Genomic DNA, 16,969 nt, shown 5'->3' on the forward strand with positions numbered 1-16,969 from the left:
GCAGGTTCTCAAGTGACTTCCATTTGACTGAGCATCTTTGACCTTGACCTGCCTTTACTTTTCATAACTGATGATAACTGGCTCGCTCTCTCTCTCTCATCAGTCTCTTCATACTGAAGCCCAAGTATCTCTGGGCTTGGGAGAGAGCATACCCTGTGGTAAGCTGACTTCTCTAAGGGATGCTTTGAGAAACTGCTTATGTTGAGAGAGAGATGACACAACCTCAGGCTATATGCACAAGTGCACACAGACATAGTTACCCAGTGGTCATAGCAAGGTATGAATCTGGTGTGTGTCTGTCAGAGGCCTGTGTGGTACCAAGGCCATCACTGTCCCTGGACAGGTGCTCTTTGTGGTCCGCAAGGTCTGCCTACAGATCCTGGCCCTGGGAGTGAAGTAGAGGCCATCCTCCAGCCTGGGGTTCCCTCCCAGAAGAGACAAAGCTAGTGGGTGTTCCAGGGGCTCCACACCCACTGTCAGGATGGCTGCTGCTCATGATTGTTCCGGAGAAAGAGTGTAGAGAGGCTTGTGTGTAAAGCACGGGCCCTGTGCCTGCACAGGAGTGGTCAAGGAGCCTCTTCAGCCCTGCTTGAGTGATGCCCCTCAGATGCTGGGAATACTCCAGTTCCGAGTAACCTCGGGCTTGAGGCCGAGCAAGAGAGCGGGAAGTGCTGCTTGTGCTCTCGCACAGCAGGCCGGGGGTGGATGAGAAGTCCAGCCTCCTCAAACAAAGCGAGTCGTAGGAACTCACTGAGGTGTTGACTAGATGTGGATTTTAGGGCTCCACTTGCATCTTTGTTTGAGCAGGGGGAGCCTGCTCAGTCTGATGGAAACCCAGTCTCCAGTCTTCACCAGGCCCACTAGAAGGAACTTTCCATGGTCTGTGTGGAGACTCAGATGTGGATAAGCTTCCCCTGAAGGGCTCAACCCCTGCCCAGACCATGGAGCTCTCTAGGAGAACACGCCGAGTGTGGTGGTCAGCACACCTCTAGCAGCCTGCCGTTGGTCTTTGATGTGACTGTGTGACAAAGATGTGTGGCCCGTCCACAGTTATCAGAGATACATATTGCAGCTCAGGTGGGAGGAGGACCCCAGAGAGTTTGCGAGGGATGGAGTGTGGGCTGGGCCCAGCTGAAGCTGCAGAGTGGAGGGGCACAGGAACATGATGACGGGATGTAACTGAGACTAAGGGAGGTGACACGTTGTACTTAGGTGTTTTAAAAAACCCCTTCCAGTTTCTTTGAATGGTGGCAGGATGATGTCTTCCTGTTAGAGTGGCTTTGTCTTTGGTGTATTCTGGAACACTCCCTGTCCTCCTTGTGTGAGCTACACCAGTAGGGTCCTCTCTGTGCTTCACATGAGTCACATGATTAAGATTAGACCACAGACAGTGGGCGTCTATCCCTTAGGCATGTTCGGTGGCCTTCTGCCTCTTCATCCACTGCCCACAGTGAAGAGGTACCAATGACAAATGACAATTTGGAAAATCTGTATTTTAATTTTTTTTTCCTTAAAAATTAATCTGGCACCAATATGTCAAAGATGCTAACCTGGATGGTTATTTCCACACTCCAGAGTTCGGTGTTTGAGTTGTTTTATAATGTCTCTTCCACAATCTTGAGTGAAGGTGCAGACTGTCATTAGGAACTGTGATGGTGGTCAGATCTTGGCAGGACCCCATCCCATTGCCTCTGCTGTACTGGGAAAAGGCAGTTAAGGCTAACCAGTGCTCACTGGGTTCCCTCAGTGAGTGGATGTGCTCCCTCAGCAGCTGCGGGCAGCCTGTGGCTCCCAGCTCTTCCTCACTGGGCTGGGCTGGGCTGGGCCCCTAAAGTGCTCACTGGCCTCTGTGGGCTCAGGCACTGTATCCACAGCTACTGCCTCCTCTCCCAGGATCTCTGCCTGCTTCACAGTGATCTGTGTCAATGTCTTCCTTCCACCTTGTCACCTCCCTGCCAACCTATTAGTCCCCTCTGTCTGCTCCATGCCACACATGAGGGAGCCCGGATTCGCTCATCCATGGAAGTGCTGTCTGCATCACATGCCTCAGATTTATTGATCTATTCTTTTTAGTACTTTATTAATTAGTCATGTGAACAAGGTCCTGTGGCTTGTCTAGACTTGAGTTGTTGCTAGTAAGTATCCATTTGCTCTGGTAGGGCCCAGCCCCAACAGCAGTCTTGTACCCTCAAGGAACAAGACTACTAACACTCTTGCTGTGATCTGAGCCTCTGATGGGCCACCCGATTTGTCATCGGTCAAAGACAAGTGCTTATGGGTTTTATTTTTAAAAACCCTGGCAGTCAAGTGATTCCTAGGAGCATCTCGACTCCTGGCCTTGGTCAGGAAGAGCAGGAATTAATATTTAACTGCCTGTGTTAGCACACTGAGAACAGAGCCTGGCCTTCAGTGTCTTGGCCCATGCTTCCCTGCGGTTAACCCTTTCCTAGAGAGCTTCCTACAGCTCAGCTGAGCCTTTCCCAGCCACTAAACCTGGTGCATCTGTCCCAACTGCACGCACAGCCAAGTCTGGGAATGAGACCTTTTTAGGAGGCATGATCTGAGAGCCTCAAAGCAGCTCGGAGGAGCGAGATTCCCGAGGGGCTGCATGTGTGGCTGCAGGGATTCTCTTCAGGGCTCCTCTTCCACACACAGGTGTTTTCCACCCAAGCCGTCTCTCCTCCTGAGGGTGGACAAGAAGGTGCTAGTTCCCCTCTAAGTGATGCCCCTGAGGCCTACTGTGGCTTCAGACTTCAGCCTCTCAGTAGGGACTCATGGCTGCTCCTGAAGCTTAGTGCGAAGGTTTCTGGGAGTTTCACCAAGCACTGGAAGGGATTTGTGTGTCTTCTCTTTCCGGGTGTTTATAGAACTTATGTCAGAGCATGAGCAGGGAGTGGAGCCCTCCAGCTGTCATGGGATATGTGGACCTTACCAAGACTGTTCACCATCCTACCCTCAGCCTTCCCACGAGACTAAAGGCTGTGCATGAAATCATCTCTTACTGGGAGGGGCTGCTGGGCCTTTGTTCTGACTAAGATAGTGCCTGCTGGGCAACCACTGTGCCTTAGAGGATTCAGGGCACTGAGTATGGTGTAGTTGGGATGAGGGAATGCTTTCGTGGCTCATTGTGGGATGAAACCAGTCACTGCTCCGGGAGTGGTCATGCTGCTTTTGACCAGGGCTGGAAGTTGGCTCCTGTGGCAATGGTACTCACTCTGCCTGGCTCCTGGGGGTGTGGCTGCAGTTTGAGCTCTTTATTCCGACTGCTGCACAGCCAAAGCTGGTGATGCAGAGTGTATGCCATGCATGCGTCTTGTACCATAGCACACTGGGGGACAAGTGGGAAGGGCTTCATGGACCCAGCAAGCAGGTGCCTGAACAGAAGGGCTGCTCATGCTGAAGGACTAGAGAGAACTAGGAAGGAAGTGTAATGGGGCAGATGCACAGGTGCTGGGCTGCCTGGCACCACCTCTACTGGCCTTGAACTCACCCAGGAGGGGAGTGCCTTCCAGGCCCTCCTGTCTTCTGGGCCTAGCACCTGACCATATATTTTGTGTTCCTTTCTACAATTTGAAATGCACAATCTTCCTGCCTCATCCTGTTTCTACCAGCACCCAGAGTTCTTTGGGCCTCCCTCTGAGCACAGATGGCCTCTCAGTGTGTCAGTGTCTGCCTGGGAAATTTGCCACAGAACTGAAGCCCCGTCTCACCCACAGGGCTCAGCCAGTCATGGGTCTGGCCATGGTAGGGAATTTGGGAGCCCCTGATGTGACCCTCATCAGAATGTACTTGGGCATGGAGCAGGACGGGACTGGGACCTCCACATCAGCAGGCGGCCTCTGTCTCAACCTGACGGTGTTGTGGGGAAGATCAGCACTCCAGGCTTCAGGCACATGCTGACTGTGTTCTTCTACCCACAGTGTGCAGGGGAAGAGAACTGGGTGGACAGTCGGACCATCTACGTGGGACACAAGGAGCCCCCTCCGGGTGCAGAGGCCTACATTCCACAGAGATACCCCGACAATAGAATCGTCTCCTCCAAGGTAGCCTCACTATCTGCTCGGAGCTACTGCCTGAGAAAGGCTGCCCCCGGGACGGCCCCTTCTGCTGCTTCTGTGCAGCTGTCCCAAGGGAGCTTCTGCTCCCCCAGGAGCTGTGGTGCTTGGCACTGCTGTTCTGGGCCGGGCAGCCCCTCTCCACTCACAGGGGTATCAGGTGTGCTTCACAAGGGCTTACCCCCTTCACTCCTCTTGGGCCTCACCTCACTCACTGCTGCCCCTCGCCTGACATTGCCTGGCTCTGTGTCTGGCAGCGGGGCCTGTCAGCAGGATGTGGAGATGGAGTCTGTACCTAGAGAGATGCGGGAATGTCTGAAGGGTGGGAGTGAAGATCAATGGCTTCCCAGAACAGACAGACATGAAACACATGTGTTTGTATCCCATGTGTATGTATTATGCTATGTGTGCACTGCATGTGTGGCATGTATGTGCTGTGTTTGCTGTGGGGCAGGCGCAGGTACAGATGTATAAGTCGTACCCAGACATTCAGAGAGATAGACTTGTGTGGTGGGTCTGTTTAGGTCACATAAGGCTCTCAAGAAGGAGGTCTCTGTCATTTATATCCAGGTGTTTTGTCAAACAGAGCTCTCTGGAGGAGCCACATATGCCACAGAACCCTGCAGTGTTGAGAAGACTTTATGACCCAAAAGCTTAGCTTCTCAAGGTCTTTTTTTTTTTAAGATCAGAGTTAAAATATTTACAATAGCTTTTGTCCAGAAGCACAGCATAGGCAGGTTAAATACTCATAAGCAAGCCCACCACATGAGTGTCCCCTGAGGTGACACAGTGCTTGGTAGTGAAGAGACGGACAGAGAAACCCTGTCCGGAAGCACCCCTCCCAGCCCCTGTGCTCACGGGCTGCACTGACCCTCCTTCAGCTCTCTCTGAATGTTTCTGCCTCTGTGCATGTGTGCGTGTACAAGAACACATGTGCTCATGCTGTGCATGGCCATGTATGTGTGCTCGTGCTTTATGTGTCCATATCTGTGTCCATGCGCTATCTGCTGATACTGTGTGTGCGCTTGCGTGTGTGCGCGTGCGTGTGTGTGTGTGCGTGTGCGTGTGCGTGTGCGTGTGCGTGTGTGTGTGTGTGTGTGTGTGTGTGTATTCTATCCAGACTGTACAAGATGCCTGTGAACAGCAGAGCAACCTGACTGAACTCTTTGAGAGGCTGAAGGCTTTTACAGCTGGTAGAAGCCACAGCCATGCTTGGAGAAATATAGAGCCTCTCCTTGGCTTTTAGCCTTTTGGGGCCTGTTGCCCACAGTGACTCTCAGGCTTTTTCTTGTCTGTGTCCCTGGGGAACATGAACTACCACAGCCTCCTTGATTTCTGGAAAGGAAGTCCACAGGGAGGGTGTGTGGGAATTGCAGGCCCCAGGGGCATTCAGAAGCAGTTTCTCCCAGGGAGGCTCCTTCATACCAGGAAGCTTTTGAGCAGAGCCAACAGAGTTAAGTCAACACTCTGGGCAGAGAGTGGGCAGAGAGAGGCCAGGCCAGGAGTCGGCAGAGCCGCTTGTGCACCTTTCCTCTCAGCTTCCCACAGGCTCAGCACCAACAGTGGCACCTGTGTGGATTTCAGTGCCTTGGCTCAGTGACAAGGAGCCAGTGACCTTTCAGGGAGGAGATATATGTAACCTGGCCCCTGTACCACTCAACCTCAGGAGGGAATGGTAGGCTCTTGGTCAAGAGGCAAGGGCCCAGGACCTCCACTGACACTCCATTATCATTGGGAATTTATCATTGTTTTTGCTCAAATAACCCCTCACCTGCATGGAAAAGTGCTAATTTGTTCAACGGGTATACAAAGGTTTTGTAGAATATGTCTATAGTAATATAGAATGTGTCTGTGAATCCAAGGAAGTTTTGTGTCTATCTTAGACATACCAAAGAATGCCTCCGAGCCTAGCAATGTGATTAAACAGGGATCTGTGGCAGGGCTGGCCTGTGTAGTCACGGGGACGTTAAGGTGCAATAAGCCCCAACCTGTGTGGCAGGTTTTCATTACTAGTGGGCAGTGTTTGGCCAGAGTTCCCATTTTATCCGTGGGGATCCCCGTCTTATGGAAGAAGAAAGAATGAAAATGGCTGCCTGTATGGTTCTGCCTGGCCTCTGGCTTCACAGCAGTCCGCTATTGCTGTGTCTGTCCTGGCGAGACTGCTCTCAGGAGCAGTGACTGTCTGCCCACTGCCTTGTGCAGAATGGTCCTGGGGCATGAAATTCACAGGGATCCTTGCTTTGCCTTCAGGGGGTTCCCAAAGCAAATACTGGCTCCGTCTGCCTCGCCTGCTCCCACCACACAGCCCATATGCTCGGGAAAGCTAGACTGTTTTTGACTACTGCGAAACTGATTACCTCTGCCAGTTTGGTACAGTTTCATTGATGAGTATTTATACAAGTGACTTCCATATTTACCATGTCACTTAAACACTGAGCAACCTTCTGAGGCTACAACTTATGCATGAAGGAACTAAAGCCTAGTGGCAGGAACACATCAGTGGCCACAGAAGGTACGTGCCTGAAGCCAATCTGTTCCCTGAGCATGGAGGCCAGGGGCCCTTGTCCCCATGACTCCTCCCCAGTCACAAAGGACAGTGATGCCGTGACTCCACTTGATTAAAGACCAGTGTCTCATCCTAGTGTTTCTGTGGAATAGTCAGGTACTGACCTGTGGGCTAGATCCCATTTTAAGTGAATAATGGCAGAAGCTTTGGGACCTTCATTTTATTTCCTGGCTGCTGGCAAACAGAAGCATGCCCAGTTCTTCTCAGTGTGTCCCATTGACTTGTGACAACATGTAGAATAGGTGGGACTTCTGTGATCTGTCCCCCATGCCAGCAACAAAACCAGAGATTGGCATACCCAGGGGAGGAGGGGGCTATATGAACAGGAAACTCACATGCCAGTGGGGCACCCCCTGCTCAGTTTGAACAAAGGCCAGTGAACACTGTCAGGTCAGTGTGAACACAGAAAGGCCAGCAGGCACCTTCTGTTCATGTGAAAACAGAGAGGCCATTGGTTCATTGTGAACACAGAGAAGCCAGCAGGCATACTCTGCTCGGAATAACGGACAGCCCAGCTGACCCTGGCCCAAAGTTCCATGAGTATGTATGAAGCAGTATGTTGTTTGCTGTCTCTTGAGATTCAGTATGCCTCAAGACATCTTCATGGGAGGGAGATGCTGTGTTCTCATTTTTCCCAGCTGGGATACTTGCTCTGCTGATATGAGAGTGGAGATAGAACTTGATACCTGAGTGTGGATGACAGTGAGATGTGTGTGCTGGCCACATGTCTTCACAGATAGCAAGATTCTTACAGATCAGCAAAGACAGATGTGTGACTGACCTGCTACCATCACTGTGCCAGTACAGGCTCTTATAATGAACATTCTGTGTGTGAGAGAGAGCATGTGTGAGGGGCACATGTGTTCGGGCAAATGAGCACATCTGTGCTTATGCATGTCAACGCCATAGGTCAGGGATGGGTGTCCTTAGTCACTTCCGTAGGGTTTTTTTGTTTTTGCTTTTGGTTGGTGGTGGTAGAGGTTTTGTTGGTGCGGTGGTGTTGAGTCAGAGTCTTTCCCTGAATGTGGAACTTTCTATTTGATTAGATTGGCTGGCCAGTGAGCTGCAGGGGTCTCCCCATCTACGCTTTCTCTGTGGGGTTGTTATTCAGTGCTGGGATCCTGAACTCTGGTCCTCACATGCACTTGGCAAGTATTTTGTTTGACTAGGCCATCTCTCCAGCCCCTTGTTTTATCTGCTGCAGTGGTGTCACCTACTTGTGGACATTTAAATTATTTGTCTTCCTGTTACATTCGGTCAGCAGTAATAACTATTAACAATTTGTGGACCACAGGGTGATTCTCAGCCACAGCAGGGTAGGTCTTCTTAGTAGTAGGACTGCATAGCAGTCCTCAGTCTCTGGTACAGGTCAGGTGATTGTCACCTGTAAATATTTCAACAGAGGAAATATTGGATATTAAGTAGGAACTTTCCACCAATGTGACTTTGTTGCTAAGTAATATTTTTAAATTTTTTGTTTGTTTGTTTTGTTTTTGTTTTTTGTTTGTTTGTTTGTTTGTTTGACAAGGTCTCTCTATGTAGCCCTGACTGTCCTAGAACTTACTATGTAGACCAGGCTGTTCTTGAACTCAGAGAGCTCTGCCTGCCTCTGCCTCTGCCTCTGAAGTGATGAGATCGTGTGTGTGTGTGTGTGTGTGTGTGTGTAGAAAAATGTGCATGTGTGAGTGCAGGTACACATTTTGTGTGTGTGTGTGTGTGTGTGTGTGTGTGTGTGTGTGTGTGTGTAGAAAAATGTGCATGTGTGAGTGCAGGTACCCATTGCAGGCCAGAGAAAATGTCAAATCCTTTAGAGCTGCAGGTACAGGCAGTTGTGAGCCACTGGGTGTAGGGTGCTAGAAATATTTTAACTACTGTACAAGTAATGAGTTTTGGCTGGGTACAGAGAGAAATAAGGTTGACTTCATAGAATAGGGCCTTAAAATAATTCCATTTGACGGTGGCATTGTATAAAAAAAAACCAAACCAGAAGGTTCAAAAACCAAGAGATGGGTCTATGGCCACCCCAGAACTGTGAGGCAGAGAACTCAGTCTGCTACTAGAGTCGTCGTGTGTCTTTAGCGCCCCCCTTAGGAAGATTAAAAAAAAAGGTCTGGGTGGAAGAACTGCATGGTTCACCAGAGTGAAGAGAGAGGTAGAACGGTAGTCTCCATCATAGCCAAGTGCCTGCTTCAGCCGGGGCTCTGAGCTGTCTAAGCCTTCCCAGTATGTTTCCACAGACAAGAACACTAACACTGGAGTCACAGGGAAAACTGCACATCTGCCGTAAGAGAAATGAAAGACCCCTGAGCTGATGGGCAGGAAGATGCTGTTGCAAGATGGTCGGCATGGTTGCCCCGGTCCCCATCAGTGACCCTGAGGGTCTCCTCATACTTGTGAATGTTGTGAAAAGGCAAATGAGCTCGGACAGCAACATGGTATAAAGGGCATGGAGAGAGTAGCTGCTGTTCTCAGTAGATCCTGAGGAGTCCATTTGGAGAATATGTAGCCTGGGAACCACCTCTTTTCTTACCCTATAAATCTAGCAAAGTCCCTTGCATGCAGCCACAGACAGATGCAGCACCGTGCAGTGTGGACACCATGCCCTGCCATCATGGAAGCAGCCCTAAGGCAGCTCAGACTCAGTTCCTTCTGCTGCATCTCAGTTGTACCTGATAACAAAGCAGAGATGTGAAGATACAGCCCCTGACGTAATGGCTCTGTACCTGCAGAAAGTGCCTGAGTGCTTTGCTCTCTGCCTTGACTCACTGAGCTGGGCAGTCTGGGCATGACTACCTTGGAGGGCACACTCTGTCTTAGCAGCTTGTCTTAGGCGTTGTAAAAGCCCTGATGAATGTCAGTAATTAGGCTCTGGTGAGTTTGTATCCACATTTGCGCTCCCTCCTGCTTGTGCACAGGAGGACACCAAACGCAGAAGCCCATTCTTGCTTTTGTTTCCTGCAGTACACATTCTGGAACTTCATACCCAAGAACTTATTTGAACAGTTCAGAAGAATAGCCAACTTTTATTTCCTCATCATCTTCCTGGTACAGGTAAGGACAGACCTGGCTTTCTGTCTGACACACAGTCACTGACATCAAGGACTCGGCACCCTAAGTGCTTCCATCCATTCTTGCGTTCTCGAGGCTTAGCTCAGCTGAGGACCTCAGCTCCGTACGTGAACCTTCCTGTGGCCGCTTCCCAGCCTCCTGAGGAGACAGGGCAAGATCTCCAGCCGCACCTGGCATCTCCACTTACTTCTTTCTGATACCCAGAGAAAATGCAAAGCAGTTGTACATCCAGAGAGACAGGGATGTGAGGGTGTGGGCAGATGCAGCCTGTAGAATACACTTCCTGAACAGCAGTATAACATTTTTCTAAATTATTTTAAGTATGGCTATACATGACAAAACCTCCTACCATGAAGTCTGTCAGAACTAACTCACATATGACACCTGTAGAATGGACTAAATGAGACAATGTGTTCTGTGTCAGACTTGTGCCCTGGCCACACACTGACATGGTTTCCCCTTAGGGAGCCTCCCTCAGCAATATAGTCACTAGGACAGGGTGGCGACCCTTCTGTGCATGTCACTAGGCCAGGAGGAACCCGGCAGGGTGTTGAGGTAGGAAGAAGCTGGGTTGGGAAAAGGCTGGGCTGGGCCAACTCGCCATTAGGTTGCTAGGTGTTTCCAGGGTTTCACCAGGGCTCTCTTCTCGCTACAGTTGATCATCGACACACCCACAAGTCCAGTGACAAGCGGGCTCCCACTCTTCTTCGTCATCACTGTCACGGCCATCAAGCAGGTAGGACTTGGATATTTACTTGTGGGTACTTGTGGTGATTGACAGTTTCCATAGTGAGCTTGGTGTCAGGTGGGTGACTGCAGATGTCCAGTGCCATCCTTGGACCTCACAAGTGTGTCATCAGTGTGACTCAGTGTGAGGATGTCAGTCAGACTCCATCAGCCACCAGTGTGGGATCCAGTAGCTCCTTTCCTGGCTGTGGAGTAGGGTTTGCCCTTCCCCCTTTCCGTATTCTGTGCTTTGGAAGTAATTACTAAGTGTAGTCTGACAGTTAAGGGCTTCATCTCCTTCATCACCAAGTATGTAAATTACCTCCAATTCTTATTCAAGGGTGATTTGTCTGATACCTTTCTACCTTTATTCAGTGGTTTACCAATATCAGCATGGATTTACAAATGTTTATTTTAACCTTTGGGCTAGAATCCAATAATGTTTAGCTTGTTCTTGCTTAAGCCATCTCTAGTTCATTTCATTCCGTTGGATTCTGTGTTCCTTTAGCATGCATGCCTTCCCATTGGGTATTTATTTACTATTTTGTGTGGGGTAGATGAGATTCCCTTCTCACTCTCTGAGCTAACATTAGCCATGAGACAGCAGAGTAAAGCCTGTGACATAATTTAAGTGCCTTGAAATGTACCCTGTTGTTTCTCAAAAGTTTTATAATTTTAGTTGTTAATTTAGGTAACAATTTATTATAATTTTAACTATGATACAACATATAAGCTAAATTGTATGTGTGTTTGTTCTGCATGTAGATATTCAGTGACAGTTAATGAAAGGTCATCTTTTCCCCATTTGAGAGTTTGTACCTATGTGAATTTTGTTCCGCGGATACTCCCATCACTAGCTTGTTTATGCAGACTTCATTACTATAGATAGGTCTCTAGTACAATATTGAAGTTAAATCTATAAATGGGACAACTATGCTGTTTTGGACCTTTGACCCTTTGCATTTTCACAAGGATTTTAGGATTAAATGTTAAGTTTTTAAAAATATTTGTACATTCTTAACTAAATTAATTTTTTAATTAAAAAAAAAAAGAGGGGCTGAGAGATGGCTCAGCGGTTAAGAGCACTGACTGCTCTTCCAGAGGTCCTGAGTTCAATTCCCAGCAACCACATGGTGGCTCACAACCATCTGTAATGGGATCTGATGCCCTCTTCTGGTGTGTGTCTGAGGACGGCTACAGTGTACTCACCTACATAAAATAAATAAATAATTATTTAAGGAAAAAAAAAAAAAAGAGCTCACAGCCAGGAAGGCAGGTATCCATGTTACCCCCAGGGGTCCCCTGCATTCTGAGTGGGTGTCTAGTTTGTTTCAGCTAATTTATAAGGAAGACAGTAGAACAGTGGTTTCCAGCCTTCCTGATGCTGCAACTCTAATACAGTTCCTCATGGTGTGGTGACCCCAACCATAACATTGTTCCCATTGCTACTTCATGGCTGTAATTTTGCTATTGTTATGAATGTAATATAAGTATCTGTTTCCCAGTCATCTTGTGTGACCCCTGTGAAAGGCTGTTCAGTCCCTAAAGGGGTCGTATCCCACAAGCTGAGAGCCACTGCCATAGAGTGGCTTAGCTTCAGATGGAAACAAGTTAGAATCAGGCGGTCACTGGTTTGGTGCCTTTGAATTGGAGGAGAAAGTAGGTCTCTGCATTCTGAGCTGTCCAGAGCGGCTGGATCCAGTGGGCTGTCTGTCCATCCTCCAGTCCCTGATTTACCTCCCCCTAGAGTGTGCTTCTGCCCAGGCCTGGCCTGCTGACCATTGTGAGGTTAAGGGGCGTGTCTTCTTGGGCTCCGAAAGGTGGGCGGGGAATGTCTCTGGGAAAGCTGTCTCAGGGGCATGCTGTCCTTTCTGACTGATCTCATTCAGGTAGCATAATGTTCGAAAGGTTTGTCCACACTCTAGCATGTCAGAGCTTCACTCCATGTCATAAATGAGACACTCTGGTGTGCAGACCTGATCAATTCATCCCACAGTCTGTGTGGAGCACTTGTCCACTGTTCACGTCAACCCTGGTGACACACTGCTCAGAGCATTTGTGTGACACTGGTGTGCTCTGTTCCTGACTCTTTATATATTTACTTATCTTGATTTTTTCCTTCCTCTTCTCCCTATGTACTTATTTTTAATTAACCAATAATAATAATTATATATATTGTGTCAGGAGATAAATGAAGATTGGTGGATGTGGATCCTTAACTCTTGGGGTGTGTCTACAGGTAAAATTGCTCTAAGCTTCTGAAGAGCCGGTCAGACATCTGCCCTGTCCAAGCCAATCCTTCCTGCCTGGAGGCCACAGGCTCTGCCCCACGTGCTCTCAGCCTGTTACAGCTGTCTCAGTGTGTGCCTGGTGGCCAGAAAGGCTGGAGATCTCTCCATAAGCTTGAAGCCCTCTGTAACTCTTTGTAGACCTATTTCACATTGGTTACATCCTCCTGCAGAGCACTGGATGGCGTAACTTTGCTTTTCAGTATTTAGAATTCACTTTTTCATTTGAGATGTCAGATAATTTTCAGATTGTCAACTTCTAAGTAAATTCTTTCCCAAGAAGAAGTGTAGCCACCCAACAGCAGGTGCTCTGAGTGGCTGGCTTTGGAATTTACCTTACAATCTGACAGGTGTGGGGGTCTCTACATTGTGTGTGTGTGTGTGTGTGTGTGTGTGTGTGTGTGTGTGTGTTGTGTAAGAGACCTTTGGCACATGGTTCTTGCCATAAGATAATAAGGATTTGTTGTTGTTGTTGATGATGATGAAGATAATGATTATTACTTATTTTTGGAATTTTAAACAGTATAAAACTGAGGAATGTTTAAAAGTTATTTAATGGTAGGCTGGGCATAATGATACATACCTTACATCCCAGCACTTGGGAAGCAGAATAAGAGGACCTCTGTGAGTTCAAGACCTACTTAGTCTTAATAGTGAGTTCTAGCCCAGGCTCAAGCACGTAATGATACTGTTTCGATTGATTTCTGTGTCTGTGTTAAAACACCGTGACCAAAAGCAAATTGGGGGAGGAAAGGGTATGTGGAAGCCGTGGAGGAGGGCTGCTCACTGGCTTTACCTGTCCCCAGTTGCTCAGCCTGCTTCCTTATGTAGCTCAGGACCACCTGCCCAGGGTGGCACCTCCCACAGTGAGATGGACCCTCCACATCAGTTCTTAGCCAAGAAAATATAGACTTGCCATTGGGCCAGTCTCGTGGAAGAAATTTCTTGATAACTCTAGCTTATGTTAAGTTGCCCCACCCCAAAACAATGAAACAAAACCCAAACAAACCAACCAACCAGGGAACGATCTTATCTAAAATAATAATTTTAAAATAATTTTAAAAAGAAGAAAGAAGCTAATTGCTGTTGGTTTCTCTTTCCCATGGCAGTCATCTGGAAATGCAGGTTGGAAACAATGTGCCTTTGTTCTCAGAGCCCCTGCGGGGAGAGTGGTTGGCAGACTGTACCTGGGACTGCTGAGCCACTGTGGAGACTGTGTCACCGCAGAATCCTTAAGCCAGGCTTGTCTTTTGACGGACTCGTTCCTTGTGAAGGAATTTTTCCCAAGCATAGGTCTTGGGTTTATAGGAAAGTTTTAATTACAAAGATTATTTCAGCTATAATTGCAGAAACATAAGGCAGCCTAAACGCTGGTGTGAGAATGTCCAGCTATAAGGACCAGGGAGTCGTGAGAACCCCCCAGGCTAGACCATGGTCAGCTTTGAGTGTACCTTCTCTCTATCTCTGGTTCTAGGGCTATGAAGACTGGCTTCGCCACAAGGCCGACAACGCCATGAACCAGTGTCCCGTGCACTTTATCCAGCATGGCAAGCTGGTCCGCAAGCAGAGTCGGAAGCTGAGGGTAAGGCCGCACATCTGCTTACCAATATGGTTTTTCAGAATCATTTTAAAGGAACTTTTCAAAGCAGGTTTGCCATTAATGCACAGGTCGTTGGGTATCCACACTGTCCTGTCTTGATTTCGTTGGAAGTTTGAATGGTGTAAGTCGTTGGAGTGGCTTGCCTTTCTGCCTGTACTGATGATTGAAGGCACTTACAGAGTGTGTATGACAGAGTGCAGCTATTAAAGCTTGTCTCCAGTCACATCCCAGCCATCACCTTAGTCATCACACCTGGCTGTAAACTTGCACTCAATCTCTTCCTGTCACTGTCCTTCCTGATACCCATCCCATCCATGCCTGAGCCTCACGGACTCCACCTCCCTCCCTCCCCTCCTAGGCAGCTCTGTTACCTGTCCTGACCACTTTGATAGCAGTCTTTCCCATTCAGCAAGTATGGCCGTCCCCGGTACAGGATGAATCTTCCGTACCCCAGCCTGACATAAGCCAGCTGTTCAGCTTGAGCTCAGAGAGTGTCTCAGGCTGTGGCCACTCGCCCAGCCACATACCGTGGGACAGCATCCCCTTCTAAGGACCACAGACATGCACACATGTTTGCTGGCCTCATTGCACTTACTAATCTACTGATGCATGGCTGTGTGCATGTTCACGTTAAGCATGTTTGATATTTGTATGTATAATGCTATTTCATGTGTCACTGCTTCCCAGAGACCCTTTGCTTCTGGGACAGGAGCTTGGAATGTTTTCCTGGAGTCAGGATTCAGAAGGCTCGGGCTCGGGGCTGTGGGCCGAGCTTAGGGCAGGCTGCCTGGCACTGGCACCACACCACAGCGCCATACTTGGGGCCTAGCCCGAGTGCAGTCTCTATAATGATGGGCTCTCTGCTGCAGACTCTCCCATACTTGTAGATAGACATGACTCCATTTTTAAAAGCAGAAGTAAATGGTGTCTATTGCAGGAAAGTGCTTCTGCAGTGTAGTAGCCCCTGAGGAGAATCACTTGCTCGATGTCTGGTATCCAGAGTGTAGAAGCGAATAGCAGTAAACTGGTTACCTGGGACAAGAGGAGGACCAGCTTGTTCCTGTGGTCTCTACTCCAGCCTGCTAAACCATGGTGCTCTTTCCTTAGAAGGTGCAGGAGGTTCCTAGGAAATTAGTCCTGTTCTTTGTGTCCCTTTTATCTTTTATTTTGGATCACGTGATGTAAGCAGTAAAGGAGACCTGTCTGTCTCTGGGGTTTGGTCACTCCAAGAAGGGTGTGTCCTTTTGGGCAGAGTCTCTTCACCCAGTCCAGGCCCCTGGTCTCGTCTGCTTCTGCATGATGGACATCTGCAGTTCCTTCTTTATTGCTCCTGAGCAGAACCTTGGTGTGTGTTCAGAGTGCACTCTCTCAAACATCCAAGGACACATGGCTGCTTCCAGCCTCTGCCACAAAACTGCCGGGAACTTTTGTGTGCAGGACTTTGTATGAAGTTCGATTTTATTTCTTTTGATCTAAATAAAACTCAACTACTGGCTGAAATGTGAAGCCCTTTCCGGCTTAGGAGAGACCACCCAACACCTTCCAGAATGGCTACCTATCCTACTTTGCTACCAGCCTGCGGGCGCCCAAGCGATTGTTTGTCCTTTAGCTGCTCTGTCATCCTGGTGATTAGGTTTATGTCTCCTGGGGCAGTGTGTGCCTCTGCTCATTTTCTATCTGGAATCCTTTTATGTGAAGCAACAATTCCATCGCTTACTATTTTCTAATGTGTTAGATGAGGCTCATTTTGCTATCAGGTTTTGAGAGTGTGTCTTTTTAAGAGTATTTAGTTCAGTGCTAACTGTCTATCACTCTCTTCACAAGGCTTTCCAGAAGCAAGAATTTATAAAGGAGGAAGTCCCCACTGTTCAATTTGCCATTCAGGGATCTCAGTTTTGATGTTGTGGTTAAATACTCTTTAAATGTACTCTTCTCTCATACATTCCATCCTGGTCACAGTTTCTCCTCTCTGCTCACCTCCCAGTTCCTCCCCACACTACCTCCCCTCTCCCCCAGATCCACTCCTCCTCCATTGCCCTTCAGAAAAGGGCAGCCCTCCCACACACATCAGCCATACATGGCATAGTGATTAAATACTCTTTGCCCAACCCTGGAGTCCAAAAGTTTGCTACTAGGACTTGTCTACTTTCTAATTTAATGTACTGTTTTCATCTAAGCTCTCTGAGTTTCTGTTGTTGTTGTTTTAAGGTATGAAGTTCAGTCAGAACTCCATTCTTAGCTATCTTACTTTCCTCCTGCGTGGGGCTTCTCTTCCTCTATTAGTGACGTGTACTCGGGCATGTCCGTATGTGTGGGCGTGGGTGTTTATGTGTGTGTGTGTATATGTTCATGTGTGAGTGTTCATGTGTGTGCGTGTGTGTGCACGTGTGTGCGTGTGTGTGCAGTTATAAGACACACTACACTGGCTCAGCCCTTCACGATTGGGTCGGCTGGACTGACTGCAGTTGGCTCCATCACGCTGCTTCTGTATTCTGGAACCCATCCTTCCCTGTCAGTTGTAGCCAGCCACTGTATTTCTCAGATCCCTTGTTAGGATGACATGGGCTTCACTAAACCAAGGTCTCCATTTGGGAAGAGTGACTCTAGTCTTAGACCCTTAGAAATCACTGTGAGCATGCCTGTGTCATCTGTCACTCTCATTTAC

General features: G+C 48.4%; 1 protein-coding gene across 12 annotated transcripts in view; it reads left to right on the top strand.

Moving 5' to 3' along the window:
- Atp11a (ATPase, class VI, type 11A) overlaps positions 1-16,969 on the top strand; it is a 111,713-nt gene that overhangs the window by 45,714 nt on the left and 49,030 nt on the right. For all 12 annotated transcript variants that reach the window (NR_121603.1, XM_011242069.2, NM_001293668.1 and 9 more), the window contains 4 exons: positions 3,921-4,043; positions 9,583-9,672; positions 10,346-10,426; positions 14,179-14,286. Coding sequence is in view for 11 of the 12 variants with exons in the window: in XM_011242069.2 (XP_011240371.1) it covers positions 3,921-4,043; positions 9,583-9,672; positions 10,346-10,426; positions 14,179-14,286 (402 nt within the window). In the remaining variant the exon portion in view is untranslated. The remainder of the gene's footprint in view (positions 1-3,920; positions 4,044-9,582; positions 9,673-10,345; positions 10,427-14,178; positions 14,287-16,969) is intronic.

Source organism: Mus musculus, chromosome 8 (genome assembly GCF_000001635.26).
Source record: "Mus musculus strain C57BL/6J chromosome 8, GRCm38.p6 C57BL/6J".
NCBI lineage: Eukaryota > Metazoa > Chordata > Mammalia > Rodentia > Muridae > Mus > Mus musculus.